This window comes from Centropristis striata, chromosome 10, assembly GCF_030273125.1.
Source record: "Centropristis striata isolate RG_2023a ecotype Rhode Island chromosome 10, C.striata_1.0, whole genome shotgun sequence".
NCBI lineage: Eukaryota > Metazoa > Chordata > Actinopteri > Perciformes > Serranidae > Centropristis > Centropristis striata.
Genome location: NC_081526.1, coordinates 10506918 through 10525955, shown reverse-complemented (window position 1 = coordinate 10525955; position 19038 = coordinate 10506918). Strand labels below are relative to the sequence as shown.

Genomic DNA, 19038 nt, shown 5'->3' with positions numbered 1-19038 from the left:
TTTCTATTTGTTTAATTATTATTATTATCATTATTGTTATTATTATTATTATTATTAATAATAATAATAATAATTCATTTTTTAACTTTTATTGGACTGCTGTACTTGTTCTGTCTTTAAAAGCAATAAAAAAAGTTGTTCACAAAAAAGATAACAAAATCAGACACCAGAATAGAGGGAAAAAATAAATAAGTGAATCAAATTATTAATAAAAACAAATCAATTAACTTATTATTATTACTTATGATAATAATAATAATAAAAATAATAATAATAATAACTTACATTTATATAGCGCCTTTCAAGAAGCCCAAGGACGCTTAAAATATCATACTATCACCTATAGTAATTCCAACATGCTATATGAAATTATAAGAAAATATCAAACTAAAGTTGTGTTAAAGTTTATATGCACGTCGCTGCTGATTGGATAACACATCTGACACGCCCACCCAACGACAGGAACCGTCATGCAAAGCCCTTCGCACGCCTTTTGCATCACACACCTTTTCGCGGAAACAAGTCGCTTAACACGAAACCGTAATAAAATAAAGTGCACACCGGTGAGAGTTTATGCGTCACATAGGTGAACCAGAGAGCCAATAGGAGCTGCGTGATTCATTCTCGCGCCCTCTCTCTTAAACTTTTTTTTTTACTTTCGATTTCCACTTCCTACTTCTGTTGACTTGTTCTGAAAGCAAGAAAGCTGTCACTGTAACGTCGTGGGGAGAAATCCTAAATATATATGTATATATATTTATTGGCCTTTATTTATGAGTAGTCTCCAGTCGCCTACAGTATTTTGAGTATGCTGAAGTGGACAACAAATATCCGTCAGACCTGCTGAAAACTCGTCTCCACAGGTAACACACTGCACACCAAAAAAGAAAGAAAGAAAGAAAAGAAACATCTGGTTTAATCAAGCTACAAAATAATCGTATCTAATTTTTGTATGGTTAGTGACTCAGTGTCTGTAAATAGCAATAAAAGCATGTGAAGGAATGTCAGGATTTTGTGATTATGCAAATGTTCGAGATAAATCACTCCCTTCCTTCCTTTTTTGAGATTTGTTTACCTATAGGCTTTAAAGACAATTTTCTTCTCTAACTTCTTAACATGCTCTCTCTCACACACATGTATACACAGATATAACAACTGTAGATCAAACCAGTTACAGCTGCATCTCAATAAATTAGAATATCAAAGAAAGTTTATTAATGTCAGTAATTCCATTCAAAAAGTGGAAGTAACACATTATATAGATCCATTACACACAGAATGAAACATTTCAAGTCTTAATTTATTTAATTTCTTCTAATTATAATGATTATGGCTTACATTTAATGAAGACCTAAAATTCAGTGTCTCAAAAAAAGGTAATATGACAAAAGACCAATTTTGAAAAGTATGTTTAATATGTAAATGTTGGCCTCTGAAAAGTATGTCCATCTGTATGACTCAATACTTGGTTGGTGCTATTTGACTTGAACTACTGGAAATGGACTTTTCCATGATATTCTCATTTATTCAGATGCATCTGTATATTAGGATAAATGAACTAAACACTAAAAAAAACAGCATTTTATCTGTGGTTTGTAAGGAGAGGACAGCTATCATGATGTACCACATATTGTTTACTGTCAGGCCAGTTTAACTTTAATTTTATTTCTTAATTTTTAAGTTTTAATGTCATGTATTTTGTGTAGAATTTTAGAACCTTTTTTAATGAATTGCTACTCAGAATTAATAGAATTATTCATACTGCTTTCAAATCTTACTACTACTTCACAGAAGAGAAACCAGACATGTGAGTGAATCTATCGTGTCTCTTTTCTTTTAGCACGCAAGATGGATTTCCAGAAGCTCCTGTTAGATGCAGGCAGAGCCCTGAGTCAGGACGAGATAAAAGCTTTAGCGTTTCTTTGCACCGACCTTCTGGGTCGAAGCCTGTCCTCAGTGGAGGAGGCCAGTGACCTCTTCTCTCTGCTGGCGGATCAGGATCACCTCTCTGCTGAGCGACCTCAGCTGCTGACTGAACTTCTCCTCATCATCCAACGCACCCGTCTGATCCGAAACCTCGGGCTCTCAGACCAAGCACCTACCAGGAGCCTCATTTCCCCCTACAGGTGGACTGCCTATGTTTTCCTGATTTAAAATGACCCTTAAGTCTGAGTTCTCAGAGCGATTCAGCATTATTGATACAAAGTGAAAATATTGATACACATCATCTTAAAAATATGCCTTTATTTTGAAATTCCCACTTTCTATTTATTGTTGTTTTTATTAAATTATATAAAGAATTTAGGAGGACAAAGACAAGTAATTGTTAAGGAATTAATTATTAAGAATATATTGATTTTCATTTAAACGTCTAGAAGAGATAGGTAATATTTTATTTAATCAAATTGTACCTGGGCAGACTTTATGATATCAGAAAATATCATATTGTTGTCCAAAGATTCAATATAATATTGTATCTTCCATCCTCAGTGCTAAATGTATCCAGTAACCTCAGAATAGTGACATTTTGACCTTTGTCCAGTCAAGTACTAGGCCTTTTTTAACCACATTGATACCTACTTAATACTTTATAACACTTTTACTCATTTTTCTGTAATTTCAGAAAGCTGCTGTACAACCTGTCTGAGGAGATTACTGATGATGACTTGAGAGATATGAAGTTCTTGCTGAACAAAAATCTGCCACGTAGGAAACTGGAGGAAAAGGTTGAGTGTCTGAAACCCATGAGTTAGATCACAGACAGCCATAGTGATAAACATATGAATAAATATTACTTCAAGGTCATAACATGTTTAATTATTCTAAAAAGGACATTTTAAAATATGTTTTTTATGTGTAAAGTATATCTTACATACACCTAATTTTGAATTCTGCCTCTGCTTTATAGTATGCATCATGTGCGTTTATGGCAAAATAAACTGTAAATCTTCTTCACCTTTCAGTCTACACTCAGCGTCTTCTTGGAGATGGAGCACATGGACCTCATCAGTGACACTAATCTAACTTTACTGGAGGAAATAATTGGCTCAGTCTGTCCCATGTTGAACGAGAAGATCACCAAGTTTAAAGCACAGCAGGGTAAGAAACAGAAAACGTCTCGTTGCAAATGCTACTTGTAACAAAAAATGCAGGAATGTGGAAACAAAAGCAGAAACTGAAGACAGCAGGTTTACTTTCAACGGGTTTAATTCAGGATTGAGAGTTGAGCGGAAACAAGGCCTAACCCCGACTCTTACACTGTTTATATGATGTGCTCCATCATTAATTATTATAAGGAATGCTTCACCCTTAAAATAACCTTTTTTATGAGTCACTCACCTTGTGTTACCTTCAATTCCTGAAGAAAATATTGTCTTCCTCCCTAGCCTCCACGGTGAACAGAGAATCCAAAAATGGAGAAAATTGGACAATGTTTAACAGCAAAACCATAAACATGCATTTTCTCTAAAATCGTCCTATTTAAAAACCTTCCACATAAAATAAATATTTAATATAATCTGGAACCAGATAATGGATGGCCTTATAGGTAATTCATTCCTAAAAAAGAATCAATTGTGTTCTTGAATTTCTTGAATTTGGTCCTTAAAAGGGATATATACACACATTCTCGTACTTCTATCTTTGAGAGGGCACTCATTGGAACAGTGAATTCCCTTGCAAGGTTATAATAGTTTTGGATTTTTCATTAGTATTAGTTTTGTTGTGAATTTTTGTTTTCAAATTCAGTTAGTTTAAATGAGTTTTTAGAGTGAGTTTGCTAGTTTTAGTTTAGTATTTAATTTTTTTGAAATGCTTTAGTTTTAGTTTAGTTTTTATTAGTTTAGTAAATTTTGCCTTTATTTCCTTTGCCTTATCCATCTTCATTATGTATGAAAAAAGTTGATGAAAAGGAAGGACATTTTCACTATAATTTTAGTTAGTTTTGTAACCACACAATACAGTCACAGTTAATTATCGTTATTATGTAACCTTAACCCTTAAAACAAAGTCTGAAATCTCAGAAAAGCCTTTAAAGAAGAGAGGACCGGCCGAAATGTCCTCACTTTGCAAAAATGCCCTCACTCTGTTGGTTAAAAACGTGTTCTGGTCCTCACTATGTCGGAAGTACAAGAACACACACACACACACACACACACAAAGACCAAGGAGGCAGAGGGCAGCAGGAAGTGAGGCATAATTAATATTTCACTCCAATCGATTTAGAATATTTGCTGTTTAATCTGTCTGTAAATCACGTTGCTGTTGTTTACTTGTGTCTTTCTTAACAACAGTGACTCCCACCAGCTCCACAGTTCAAGAAACAGCACGGCCGAGGTCTTCATCGTGCACTTTTGAACCAAACCCGGTTCGTCTTCTGACTTCCAGTGATTTCTACCATCATGATATTACCACATCTCTGCAGTGTCAGTGTTACTGAAGCTTTATTATTTCTTAACCATTTATTTTTTCTGTTTTCATTATCAGGCTCCTCGATCTTTAGATCCTAAGAGGTCTGCCTCATTTGAAATTCCAGGTAAAAAGACGTTTTAAGATCAATTTGTCTCATGACTTTATAGCGTATCTGAATTTCAAATTGTTGGATAAATTAAACATACTATATATGTACGTTTGTAGGTGATGTTTTTTTTCTTTCAAATGACAAAAATCTATCCATACTGTAGATATCATAATTATTTTTATTTTTAATTGTTTGTTTTTATCTCTGACTGCATTTTAACTGTTTTAACTGTAAAACGTTTTTGTGTACCCTGAAAGCTTACTATTAATAAAATGTATTTTTATTATTTTTATTATTTTCCTTCTCTCACACATGTATCTACATGTATCTATTATAATACTGCAAAAAGGCTACATTGTACTCAAACTGAATGTAATATTTTTAACCATTCTGTTGAGAAATTTAATCCCATTTAACTTTTTCCTGCTTCTCAGAAGAATTCCCACCATTGGCAGAGGTGAGAATCTCTCATTTAAAGTTATATGATGAATAAATTGTTACATTTAATTTCTTTAATGATACTTTCCTCTGTGTCTCACACAGTCGATCATGAATACTTCCAACACCTCTATGGGTAAGTCCTGCATTGTCTCATAACTGAAACATTTCCTGTGCAGTGGATGGATTTACTCTAAGCCTTCCTTTATCACTTGTCTAGATGTGCCAAATGTGTGTCTGGGTGTAGATGAACGTGACCGTCTCTCACAGCAACTGAGAAGTTTGAACACTGATAGAAACATCAACGTCCTACAAAGTAATTGTAAGAAGTTTTCTTGTTAAACTGTGGTGAAACGTCATTTCAATTATTTAAATATAATTTTTGTCTCCTCCTCCTCGCCTAAAATAATTATTGCTCTTCGTCTGTCCCATAGTGGGGATTGATGCTGTGCAAATGTCGCCGGCTCAGACTCCAAACACAAACAATGAGGTGTGTGATTTATTGTTCTTCTACTTGTGCATGGACTCAAATAAGCAATAATTAATAAAGCTGAAAGTATTACACTAAATCCTGTCTGAATTTCTTACTGTTTTAGGTTTTGGGATCATATCGCATGAATAGAGCAAAGAGAGGTTTCTGCCTGATAATTAACAACCATGACTTCGCTAAGTCCAGACCAAGTCTCAAGGATCGGAAGGGGACTGAGATTGATGAAGGTAAGCTTTATTCATCTTGGAAATTACGCATGAAAACTGGTGCAAACTGTCTGTATTCAGGTGTATTACTGCATGTTTACTTTTAACTCTGTGTCTTCCAGACTGTCTGAAAAAAGTGTTTGAGTGGCTTGGCTTTGAGGTAGAGATACAGAGCGACTGTACAAGGCAGAAGATGCTGTCTTTGATGCAGGACCTGGGCAGCAGGGACCACAGTCAGATGGACTGCCTCGTATGCTGCTTTCTCAGCCACGGCCTACAGGGACAGGTGTTCGGTGTGGACGGCAAAACTGTGGAGATTGAAGAGCTGAAGAGACCTGTCAATGGAATGAAGTGCACCACGCTGGCAGAAAAACCCAAGCTGTTTTTCATCCAGGCCTGCCAGGGCAACAACGATCAGAGGCCAGTGTACATCGAGTCTGACGGTCCTGTTTGCAGCGATGCTGTTAGATTTGCGTCCATCCCGTTCGATGCAGACTTCCTGCTGGGAATGGCCACCGTTCCTTCTTACGTCTCTTTCCGAGAGAGGACATGCGGCACCTGGTTCATTCAGTCATTGTGCCGAAACCTTGTCCAGATGGTGCCAAGGTTAGTGAAACAAAATATCAGATATTATTGAATTAGGTGATTTTTTTTAGTAGCCCAAAGTACATTTACTGATGTATTGTGTTTAAGTACAATCAGATCCGTAATGTTTCATTTTATGCAACCTTATACTTGAAACACTACATTTCTGTGGGTACGGTTTGATTCCATTTGACATATTTTTCGTATAAAACTTACAGTCAGCTGATGAAACGTGTTGCACTTTTATAGATTTGTCTACCCAACAGTATATGAAATACTTCAAATTAGCTCCACCTCATCAAACTACAAAATTAACACTTACATATGAATACATCAATAATAATAATCCAATGATAGGGGCAATTCAGCATAATGAGTACATTCATTTTTAATACTTAAAGTACATTTTGTTGCTAATGCTTCCATACTTTATTTGTTTCAAATAGTTTGAATTGATTTAAAGCTATATGTACAGTAAGTAGTTGTTTCAATTACTATTTACATGAAATAATTTTAAATTATATTCATGTACATTAGCAGATGATATAAAGGATATATTATTTAAAAGTTGAAAAATTGTAAAAAAATAAAAAATAAAAATAAAAAAAGGAATAAACAATGAAATCAAATTAATGTGTAAATAAATTTAAATCTGGACTAGGAGTGTAACTTAGATAAGGCCTTCCATACTATACTTTTATACATTTTGAACACGGGACTAATAATTGTAATGGAGTATATTTATTGTGTGTTATTGCCACATTTACTTGAATTAAATTATTTGAATGCTTCTTCCACCTCTGAGTTTAGTAACTTCTTAAATATGTTGTAGTTTGGAAAAACTAGAATAGACTAGAATTTAGAATAAATAATTTCAGGTGGCTTTCAGGTTTTTTTAGTTCACACTATCTTTATTTTTCTTCCTCCTAGCCATTATGACCTTTTGTCTATCTTGACAAAAGTGAACGATGATGTAAGCCAGAAGACGGATTCCTCCGGTCAGAAGAAACAGATGCCCCAGCCGTCCACCACACTCAGGAAGAGAGTCGTCTTTCCCGTCCCTGAAGCCCCGCCCCCCAGCCTGCCGCCTGATGCCTGATTACTTGCTGCTTGTTTGACTGACAGCTCATCAGATGGTCCCTTCTGTCTTACCTTTAAATCTGCTGGACATTTTGGTATAAGCCTTCATCCAAAATTTGTTTTAACCAATTTTTTTCATAACAACACCTCAGACTATCAATTTGCTGATAACAACCATGAGATGTGATCAAAAGCTCAGGAAAAGCTGGTATAACACACGGTATTATACACCAGGTCCCCACTAGAAACGCTGTATGAACATTTTATTAATAAATGATAAATTGCTTGTTAATTCAACTTAAGTTACTAGTTATTTTACTATTCACAAACTATGAAATGATAATTACAGGAGCCTCCTCTTCACATTAATATTTCTAGTTTTTAAAAAAAAAGTCTTTGTTTGTATTTTGCCATTTTGTAGTTTGCAAAACAACAAACAAACAAATGAGTATGAATATGTATTTCTCACAAGTACGTAATGTATAGCCCCCGCCGGCAGGGGCTCTCTGGATTAAAATGTTATTTGTTTTTACTAATTACTAGTAATATTATTTGTTATTTTAACAGTTACACACTTTCCAACATTTATTATGCTATGTCCAATATTTGTTAATGAATACCAATGATTTGTAAGCTTTTGAAAAATTGTTTGTAAAACATCTATAACTGTTATGTATGGATATAACAAAGTAGCAACTGACGATTACAATACTTTATGTGGTTAATACATATTTTTTAAAGCATCTATGAACATTATTTAGGCAGGTAATGCTTGTTTGCATGGCTATTACAAAGTTTTAACCATAATGCTTAGTATTGATAATAATTGAATTTGCTTCATTCTGTTTTTGTTTACATTTTACACAGCATCACAGCTGTTTAAGAATTGTATTATAGTGATTTTATTATAATCATCAGTTGCAACTTCTGCCATCTAAATAATGTTTATGGATGGATTACAAATAATTTGGTTTACATTAACAAATACTTAATATAGTTTATATAATGTTTAATGTGTTCAACAATAAACTGTACAAAACTGTTAAAATAACAAATTCAAGCATTACTAAAAATGAGTAAACTTTATTATAATTTGGCAAACCGCTGTTGGTTTTCCTGGATGGCTTTATATCAACAAGCACAAGCAAAGAATTACTGGCATTACCAAGTAGGGCTGTAAAAAAAAGATGTGACTAATTGTAACATGTAATGTAATATGATGTTGCCTCTTTTCTTTGTGCCGAGGATGTTTCCCAAAACTTTGTGGCACTTCAAACAGAAGCAGTTTTCTATTATTAAAAGCATAAATTTGATACATATTATTATTGTAAAAAAGTGATTTCTATGCATGTAACTGGACCCCTTTAAAATGTATTTTATGTTACAGCCTATTTCATTCATCATAATAATAAATCTTGAGTGCACTTTTATGAAAATGAAAATGTGGATCTATGAAGTTGTGCTGAAAGAATAAGTTGATTAGTAGTCACTGAACTAAAAATTAATCTTCCGCAACCAAACAAAAAACACCAAATACCAACACCAGTTGTTGTCTAACACTCTGGGAACTTATGATGCACATTCTAATGCGCTTTTCACAAAATGTCTGATTGATGATGATTGTTAATAAAATAAAGAAAAATTGGATAAATCAATAACAGATTTTTTTTTTTTAATTTACCCAAAAACATACTATGTTTTTTAGTTATTCTTATTTTTTCAACAAACAACACAATATATAAGCACACAGAGCACACATAAAGGCAAGGGCTGCACTATGGTGTCTGCAGTATATGCATACACAAATACATACACCTGTTCATACATAAACATATGCATGCAGTGAATACATAGGAAATTGACAAATTTGAACCAAAATTTCCTGGACTTCAGATGTTTAAACTTGCAGTTATATAAAGCGCTTCTACGTGTGAGGCAGACGGCTGAGCAGCAGCTCCAGCAGGAGGCGCTACACTCTCCATCTCCACCCGACAACAGCGTCACTTGACCCGGATGTTGATATGACGTTAAATTCGGTCATTTCCCCGGCCAAGATACAATGAAGAATTGTTAGCATTTTCAGGCCACTTCATATTCTTCATAATAAACCAAATTAGATGCACATAAAGATACCTCAAGGTGTTATCTGAGTGTTTCTGCATTCAACTGCAACATAGTATTCAACCAGCCCGCAAACAAAACGACAGAAAACAGTAAACATGTCTCAAGAAGGATTTCAACCACCAGCACTGAAAACCAGCGCAGACACGAGGTTTGTTCATTTATTACTCATGTTTTAACGTGTTTAATGTTAAATAAAATAAAAGTAATCATGTTGACATTATTCTACAGGTTCTGTTCACGCAAAGAATAAAAAATAATGCTCTATAGTTTGACCTTTATGTGATATAAAGGCGGTAAAGTTTCTCAAGTAGGTTACAGTCAAATGTTAAGTTTCCAGTCGTCGCACTGTTAAAATAATCGCCTAAGTCATTTTTTTTGTCAAAATTGTTTTGTTTTTTGCCTAAATCATCTCCTCATGACGCCGACCACCTATGGTAAAATCACCTACATCCTCAGTTGATCAGATCATGTGATTTTACCCCTTTAAGATAATCGCCTATGTCAAGTGTGTGATTTAAGCGGATTAATTATGCCTAAATCAAAATAAAATGTGACCTCGGCAATTTTTTGAAGATGCCTTTGTGACTTAAGCAAGATATCGTCCCCCTGTTAAAATAATCGCCTAACAATTTTTTTTCAAGTTTGCAGGAAACACAAAAAACTTCAATTGATCATTTCACTCAAAAAGGATGTAACAAAGGATGGCTATTGGCATAGTAATAACACTGTGTGTAAATGATGTAACTTAAGAGAAATAAATTACTCAGGCAATTTTTGAACATGCCTTTGTGACTTAAGCAATATATGGTAACACTTTATTTTGAAGGTGTCTACATAAGAGTCACACAAGCCTGTCAGAAACATGACATGACAAGTATCATGAGCATTAATGTTACTTCAAAGTGTCATTAATGTTCATGACACATCCTATGTCATGTTTATGACACGCTCATGTCACTCTTATGTAGACACCTCCAAAATAAAGTGTTACTATATATTGCTTAAATCACAAAGGCATGTTAAAAAAATTGTATAAGTCACATTTTATTTTGATTTAGGCATAAAAAAATCCGCTTAAGTCACACACTTGACATAGGCCATTATCTTAAAGGGCTAAAATCTCATGATCTGATGAACTGAGGATGGAGGTGATTTTACCATAGGTGTCCGGCGTCATGAGGACATGATTTAGGCAAAGAAAACAACAATTTTGACAAAAAATGACTTATGCGATTATTTTAACAGTGTGACGATATGGTAACACTTTATTTTGAAGGTGTCTACATAAGAGTGACACGAGCGTGTGATAAATTTTGAATTCATGTTTGACTAATGTTTTGCATTAGAAGGTGTTTATATGTTGTTCATCAAAGGGTTAATTGAATGACAGGAGCTAACTGCGTCAGTTAGCTACCGTTACCCTGATTAGCTCAGCTGGCTAACTGGTCCATTTGTATCGTAACATTAAAGGTATTTCTAGAGGTAAACGAGCAGAATAATTAGCCACACAAATAGTGAAATAATGACCATGATTAGCAGAATATTAAATGGCATACAGCATTAGCTATAGTGTGTTAGCTGCTTTATAGTTAAAGTTGTCACTGGATGACAGCATCGACACATTTTGAACTGATATCAAAGAAAAAGATTATTAAAGACACATTCGTTTGTTGTAGAAAAACAAGATTGATGTATGACACCGTATACACTGTCAACCTGCTTATGGTAATTGTTGGTAAATTCTTATCTCCACTCTAACCCGCACTTCAATGTATTAAATGTATGGGCTTTTTGTTGTTTTTCTTTCTTATCCCTTCTAATATTGACTTGTTTTGATGTCTGAATTTATAATAATAATAATAATAAACTTTATTTATAGAGCACTTTTCAAAACAAAACGTTACAAAGTGCTGAACAGCAAGTAAAACAAGCATACAAGACAGAAACGAGCACAAACAAAAAAAAAGTTTGTTGTTATCCCCCTCAAAATTGTTTATTTAAATAAATCAAAAATCAGTGGCAGACTGAGCAGATTCCAAGTGAGTGAATTTTAGCAGATTTTGTTTGTTTGTTTATGCGTATTTACACTTCAGTATTACTCCTAGATGGTAAAACCTCATATTAGGCCCTGTCCCAATGTCCATAGTGCAGCAACCACACACAGACCATAATTAAACAGCGGCTTTATATGTGCATGAAGGCAGAAGGGGCAGAAGCATTATGGTGGTTAGTAGAGTGTGAGGCTCACATTTCATATATAGTGTTGAAAGTTACATTGTTAAAAAATATATATATCAGAACTTTTTGCTTCCCATTTACTCCGAAACCAAGGTACACACCAAAGTGTGAATTTGCGTACCATTACCCCAGTGAAATGGATTTAATTTTTTATTCAAGTTGCATTGAACTGTGTATATATTTAAAGATGTGTGTCTGCCTCCATTAACAATCGGGTATTTTCAAATTCAGTAATGAGCTGATTTATTACGTGGCATTACATTGTATATTGTACATGTCGTTTTTGGGTCACTGAGTGTTTATTGAAAACAAAGTGAGACTTTTCAAGGATATTGTGATAATTAGATAGTAATGTTGCACATGATCAGTGGCTCTGACTGTAGTGCTGTTTAAGTATCAGGCAGTAATATTCGTCAGTGAGCCTTAATAGGAAGCTTCTTTATGAAGCCATTACTGTCTTTGGGGGGATCTATTTAAAAAAAGAATAAATTGGCATCTCAATTCTGTTAAATGGTTTTACCTTTGCATTCATTAATCATTTCCTGATTTGATGTATACTGCAGCAAACTAATGACAACCAACCACCCTTTTAATATGGTCTTGGTTAACCATTTGTGGATGCTTGTTCAATGCAGCTTGGACACACAAGACTCACAGAGGACCAACCCTGCAAAGACACCTATACAAGTCCTTCATGAATATGGCACCAAAACTGGCAACTTCCCTGTGTATGTGATGGAGAAGGCTGAAGGAGAGGCTCACCAGCCCAGCTTCGTCTTCAGCGTGAAAATAGGAGAAGTTAACTGCACAGGTATGTTACAGTCCCACCTCCTGCTGTGCTGATAGCTACCTGACAGTGGATGAAGCCTTTTCACTTGAGATGAAAATCACACACTGATAATTCAGAAAGAGCAGTCCAGCCTGCAGCGTGTTATTTGTCACTGCTTCTTGTTGTCAGTTGTGACTGTTGTGGCAGTATGCTCTTAAATATCTCCTCTGCATGGCTTGTTTTTTTAACTAATGTATCCAGTCCAGGTCCAGAGAAGCTTTCAGTGTTGAAGTGATGAGAGATTCCAGGCTTTATGTTTGACATCTTCAAATAACAGTATGCTTTTAAAAGGAGACAGATCAAGATTTTTCTAGTATCCCTTTCCAGTGGCCCCCAGGGTTTTTTTCTGGAATATAAGACACCATATCTATTTTTTAGCCATTATAAGTAGCTTACTGACTTGACGTCATAGTGCTTTTGTATCTAATATTTATAATGTTTTTTTTAAAATTATCTGTAGTGATGTGTGTGTGCATGCCTGATTGTATTTTTTTTTTCAGGACAAGGTCCAAGTAAAAAGGCTGCTAAACACCAGGCTGCAGAGGCTGCCTTGAATATTCTACAGATAGACGCTGGGACAGTGTGAGTAGAGCTGATTGAAATAAAATTGACTGTCAAAAATGATTATATAATCCATTAGGAGTTTTAAACAACATTTTTTCTCTATGTATATATTAGTCCACCATGATAATAACTGAATTTATATGGCTTTGAGTTAGATTTAACAATTTCAATATTTTTGGTCGGGCTTTAGTGAACGAATGTTTATTTGCCATGTAATGTTTCTATGTCATGTGTTGTGTGATGTTAATGTTGGAGCGTCTGTGTTATCTGTTGAATGTACACTGATGTGATAATGAATTTCCCCTTGGGGACAATAAATCTAATCTAATCTAATATTAGCAATACACTTTTTGAGACAATTAATTGAGAAAAAGATAGGCAGATTTGCTGCAGCCCTAAGCCTAAGCCTTATTAGCTTTTTTTTTTTGCAATGCATTGTTGCAGTACATACTGTACATGAAACAGCTTGACTGACAGCCTGCAGTGAGTGTCGAGCTGTTGCAGCTTTAGTAACTGCTTTGATGTAATTCCCAATAGGAACATTCCTGTGAAGACTGAGAGTAACGGCGTTGTAGCAGAAACAAACAACCATCCAAACTCTGTTGGGATATTGCAGGTGTGGTGCTGTTTTTGTTGCTGTATTATGTGTGTGCATGTGTCTGTGATTGTTTATTTTGCATATATTTATTTGAATATTTTCAGATAGAAGAATAAAAACACAAGAGTAGGGAAAGTTTGATAAATGTATTCACTTCCAGGGATTAAAAATGTGTAATTAAAGCATTCATTATATGCACAATAAGTATTACAAGTCAATAAGCAATTATTTCTTTCTCCTATTTTTGATTTCAGGAGTTGGCGTTGCAGAGAGGATGGCGTCTTCCTGAATACACAGTTTTAATGGAAGCCGGTCCGCCACACAAGAGAGAATTCACTGTTACTTGTCGAATGGAGTCCCTGTCAGAGAAAGGTACTGCTGTTGTTGACACATTCACATAAAATCTCTTAGAGTGACTAAAGTTTTGTGTTGTTGTTAATACCTGTCCATTAAGCTGGTTTCTCATATTTTGTTCACAGCTATAGGAAATTCAAAAAAGGCAGCGAAAAAGGCAGCTGCAGAAAAAATGGTGTCAAAGCTTCAAAGTCTGTCTGGCTGTTCTGAAATCACATGGGTACGTCAAATATTTCTCCACTGGCAGCAGCGGCGACATTTCTTACTACATCTTGTTGCAGTTAAAAGTCTTAAAATTAATGGATTTTTTGTGCTACAATGTCTTTTTCCAGACTCCTAAACCAAGCGTCCGATTTGAGAACTTAAGGAACTCATCAGCGGAGAATATATCTTTACTGAGAAGAAACCCACTGAGTATTCCCAACACAGATTATATTCAGATGATGTTGGAGCTGTCCAAGGAGCAGGGCTTTGAGGTCACATACTTCGATATTGGTAAGAAAACACACACTACATTAGTCAAGCTTTGGTTGCTAAGATACACCACTGCTCCAATACTGATTATAGATCTACTGATTGAAAAAAAAACAAAAGAGACAAAATTAGTTTATTCCCGGAAAAACAAAACGGACGTGAGGAATTAATCAAACCAGTTATAAAACCTGTAACATATGTCTATACTTTGTTTTTAAAAGACCAAAAGTACAGTAAGTGTGTCTTCTTCAGACTTTTTCAGACTCATTTTATCCACAGCTGTGGAGAATATATTTGGACAGGCTTTCTGATTATTTCTAAATGACCCAAGATGCACTTGGAACAGAAAACAATTTTCTTAGTTTGTCTTTAAGATTGGCTGCAGACAAATTAATGTCAAAATGTCTTGCTTTGTACACATTTATGCGGTTTTGCTTTTAATGTGAAGCAGCAACAGGAGGAAATAGCATTAGGGTTGCATTAGCAGAATCAGAAATATGAGTTTTGATATTGTTGGAAATGTCTTTTTTTTGCTCTCACAGTACTTAAACATGAATGAGACAAAATTCTAAGAGGTCACACCGAATGAATTGCCACTTACAATGAAAACTACTACACAGATGGGTAATAACTTACCATAAATACATTTAATAGGTATTGCAGAAGAATTCAGACCATAAATAATACATAAAAATCAGGTTCATCCTCAATGAGCATACAGTGTTCTCTCACATCCTCAAAGGATGTGAGAGAACACTGTATTATTCATTTTTCCAGGTTATGTCAGGGCCTGTTCAAATTTTATGCACACTTTTACTTCTTAGTGCATAAAATGTGCACCTAAAAAGCAAGCTTTAAAAATATATATTATGATATTCTACTTTATTGTACTGATATTTCCCCCTACATCCTACCTAATTTTTTATATCAAGCTGGTGGAAAACTAGTAAAAAATTATCAATTCCAAGGCCAAAGCCCAGACTGACACAAAGATTTAATTAAATACATATATTATGCTTTAACGCAAGTGAGATCAAAAATCACATTTTGAATGGGTTTTAATGGTGCATTTTACCTCAACCTTAGGAGTGTAACTATTTTTGGTGCACAGTGTATTTTAGCCTTACTGCAGGAGCTGAGGTGGAAATAACAAGATGAAATAAAAATACACAATTAATTGTGAATGCATGAACTGAACACAGCCAAAACTATTAACAAATGATGAATGAAGATCGTGTGAAATGCGCTCAACCTGCCCTGAGGGTTAAAGTGTGTTGCTGTATTTTGCAGATGAGCTGACAGTAAACGGCCAATACCAGTGCCTGGCAGAGCTGTCCACCTCCCCGGTCACGGTGTGTCACGGCACCGGCATTTCCTGCAGCAACGCACACAACGACGCAGCACACAGCGCCCTCCAGTACATCAAGATCATGGCCTCCACCAAGTAAACCCACCGCAGGCAACTTCTGCTTCACCTGTAATGTCTCATATAGTCATGATGAGGCTGTAGATTGTTCTTCCCACTAGTCTTCCCGATCATGGACGATATAAGCTCAAGGTATATTTTTATAATTATGTGTACCACAAAGCAGATCATGAAACAAAATAACTCAACATACATAGATTTGAATCAGGCAGTGTTTGTGAAGAGGCCAACTTATTCAATGTTCTATATAAATTTAAGGATGTGTTCAGGTTAGTAGAGTACCGTCATGTTTTACTTGGTGTCCAACATATTGTATTTATGCAAATGTACATGTAAATGAAGTTGGAACGGTAAATATGAAAAAGCACTTCCTCATCTCCTTTTTACATGTTTACTTTAGGCATTATTTATAAACATTATTTGTTGTTTTAGTAGGACATATTTGCATAATTTCTTAGGATGCAGATTATTAAGTTCCAGTTGTATTATTCTTTTTTATTCCATTCTCCCCCTGTAGCAATTTATTGAGCTGTACTGAGCCAACAGGAGATCTTAAACTTTTTATTTGCCTTTCTGTTAAATTCTAAGATGAAAATGAATTGAAAAAGAGATTATTTTGACCTGTCATATTTGAAAGAATTGTCTGCATTTTAATCTACAGATCAGGTCAACTCCATTTTTTCCTACCTCCACTCTTCCATCTGTCAGTATGCAATCTACAGTACAACCCCTGCTGTCTGTATCTGGTCGAATCATGATAAATATAACATGTTTCTCCATATTCCCATCCTGCTGGGTTTTTGCAGTGTGCCTCATAGTTCTGTGTTAATAAATTTACTGACTGCTCTCCTCTGTTGTGGGGAGCAACAACAAAACAACATGTGTGTGTGACTCCAGATAATAAACCAATACACTAAATGTTACCGAGTGTCTGTTTCTGTTGTTGGTCAAATGAATAGACAGTATTGTGAGAACAGATGTTGTGCCTTCAGTAGCTGTGTGCAGCATTATTGAATGAAGCGTCTCTCATGGGAGCTGACCACTTGACAGCCATCAATTTATGAGGCTGCACGTCCAGCTGTATTAGTACAAAGGCAATTACACCAGGGCCTGAACGCTGGTATAATCATTCACTTTTGATTTGTGTGGTTTAATAACTAAGGGACAAGAAGGCACACGTTAGTCGATTGTACAAAGGGATGTAATTGATGTTGTTGACTGTTATTAGGGCCCGAGCAGGCAACAACCTGCGAGGTCCCTATTGTATTTCGAATTATTTTTTTTTCTTCTTCCCAAATGATCGCATTTTTCACTGCCTGAACATACCCCAAAACTCATGAAACTTTAAGGCCGTTTTCGCCTTCTGCGCATGCGCGGCCCAAATACGTTTCTGCGCATGTGCGGCTTTTTTTCGCTTCTGCGCATGTGCGGCCTTATTTTGGCTGCGCATGCGCAGAAGCGTATTTAACCCGCGCATGCGCAGAAGCGTAGTTGGGCCGCGCATGCGCAGAAGCGAAAACGGCCGCGCATGCGCAGAAACGCAGAAAAAAAAATAATAATAATTAAAAAAAACAAATACATAAATAAAAAAAAAAGATTACATTTTTTTTTTAAATTAAAAATTTAAAACATTTAAATAAAATAAAGAGAAAAAAAAGTAAAAAAGACAGTGGTGGAAGAAGTGTTCAGATCCTTTACTTCAGTAAAAGTACTAATACCACACTGTGAAATGACTCCACTCCGCTCATTTTAACTACCTAAAATGCCTAAAAAAGCTTAAAATGGTCAATTATTGTCTTTTGATACGGGAAGTAGTACAGTTTGTAAAAAAAAAAAAAAAGAGAGAAAAAAACACCATAACATTGGATGTCCAAAATGACCCCCTCAAAAAAAGTCATAGTATAACTAAAATTTTAAAACGCCTAAAATTGTTAAGATGGGTCAATTACAGTCTGTTGATACAGTACATATCAGAGCATAATATGGCAAGGAATGACAGATAAACACCATATTATGGAATGTCCAAAAATGACCCTGTTAAAAAAAGTCATACTATAGCAGTCAGTTTTTGTAAAAAAAAAAAATGGTTAAAATGGGTCAATAATAGTCTGTTAATACATTTTAGAGCATGATATGGCCAGAAATTACAGGAAAAAACATGTTATGCGATGTCCAAAAACTGGAAAAAAAATCATACTATAGCATCTCGATTTTTGTCAAAAAAGGTCCATTTTTAAATGCCTAAAAAAGCTTAAAATGGGTCACTTATAGTATGTTGATACATGTTGTGTAGTTTCTCCAAATAAAATGCTTTAGAATAGTACGATGATCATGGTAATAGTGTACAATGTCGATATAAACCATTATTGTGTATCCAAAAATAAAAACAGTCATTGTGAAAAGTATCATAGTATTAAGCTGTTACTGCTGATATTTATATATAAACCACACACTCCTCTTCAGGTGAGTTTTACAGTTTTATTAGAACAAGCACTATGTAGCAGCAGTGTACAGTGTTTATGGAAAGATATGTACTTTGTTAAAATTGCACTTTAGAAGGTACCCATCAGGATTTGAAAGAAACTGAGCTGACACAGTGCTTTGTGATACATGTCAGTCCAAAACAAAACAAAAAAAACATCCAATTGAGAAAAAAAAACAAATATTTTTTTAAATAAGGCATCTGCAACATTCATTGGCAGGCTAAGTTGTCTAGACATGCAGGTAGAACAGTGGATGAAGAAAGCATGAAGAGGTTTTCATGATTTTATTTTATTTTTTCAATACAGTCTGACTCTGTGATACCAATCACTACGCAAAGCATCGCTCCCACCTCCACATACAACTGCTGGGATTCAGTCTTGTTTTTAAAAAAATGCTGATATAGGAGGAATCAGCTCTTGCAGTAGTGACCAATCTTCTAAATGTGCTTTATTTACAGTGACCACCCAAATGTGTTGGTTGCATGTTGGAGCAGCAGAGCAGTGCAGAACATCTTTTAACACTGCAAGCATTTTACAGTCAAACCTTTATTTCCTCGCCAAAGACATCTCCCTTTAAAACACTCAACAAGACTTTTTTTCCCCCTCCACACAGCTAAACCCTCAACTCCA

General features: G+C 35.1%; 2 protein-coding genes across 3 annotated transcripts; both read left to right on the top strand.

Annotated features, from left to right (window-relative positions):
* Positions 1 to 1842: 1842 nt before the first annotated feature.
* Positions 1843 to 8351, top strand: casp10 (caspase 10, apoptosis-related cysteine peptidase). 2 transcript variants are annotated; one of them, XM_059342149.1, is made up of 12 exons: positions 1843 to 2126; positions 2624 to 2726; positions 2964 to 3099; positions 4293 to 4366; positions 4486 to 4534; positions 4954 to 4976; positions 5063 to 5093; positions 5178 to 5279; positions 5392 to 5447; positions 5554 to 5674; positions 5776 to 6259; positions 7169 to 8351. In XM_059342149.1, exons 1-12 carry the CDS (start codon positions 1849 to 1851, stop codon positions 7335 to 7337), a joined length of 1626 nt encoding a protein of 541 aa, XP_059198132.1. In that variant the 5' UTR covers positions 1843 to 1848; the 3' UTR covers positions 7338 to 8351. The 2 variants fall into 2 exon arrangements, with proteins under 2 accessions (XP_059198132.1, XP_059198131.1); XM_059342148.1 differs by having other exon boundaries at positions 1845 to 2126; positions 4957 to 4976.
* A 1010-nt stretch (positions 8352 to 9361) lies between these two features.
* prkra (protein kinase, interferon-inducible double stranded RNA dependent activator) lies at positions 9362 to 16848 on the top strand. The gene is made up of 8 exons (XM_059342834.1): positions 9362 to 9590; positions 12316 to 12491; positions 13010 to 13091; positions 13611 to 13689; positions 13926 to 14043; positions 14151 to 14245; positions 14358 to 14520; positions 15790 to 16848. The coding sequence occupies exons 1-8, from the start codon at positions 9538 to 9540 to the stop codon at positions 15945 to 15947; spliced, it is 924 nt and encodes a 307-aa protein (XP_059198817.1). The 5' UTR covers positions 9362 to 9537; the 3' UTR covers positions 15948 to 16848.
* Positions 16849 to 19038: the final 2190 nt, after the last annotated feature.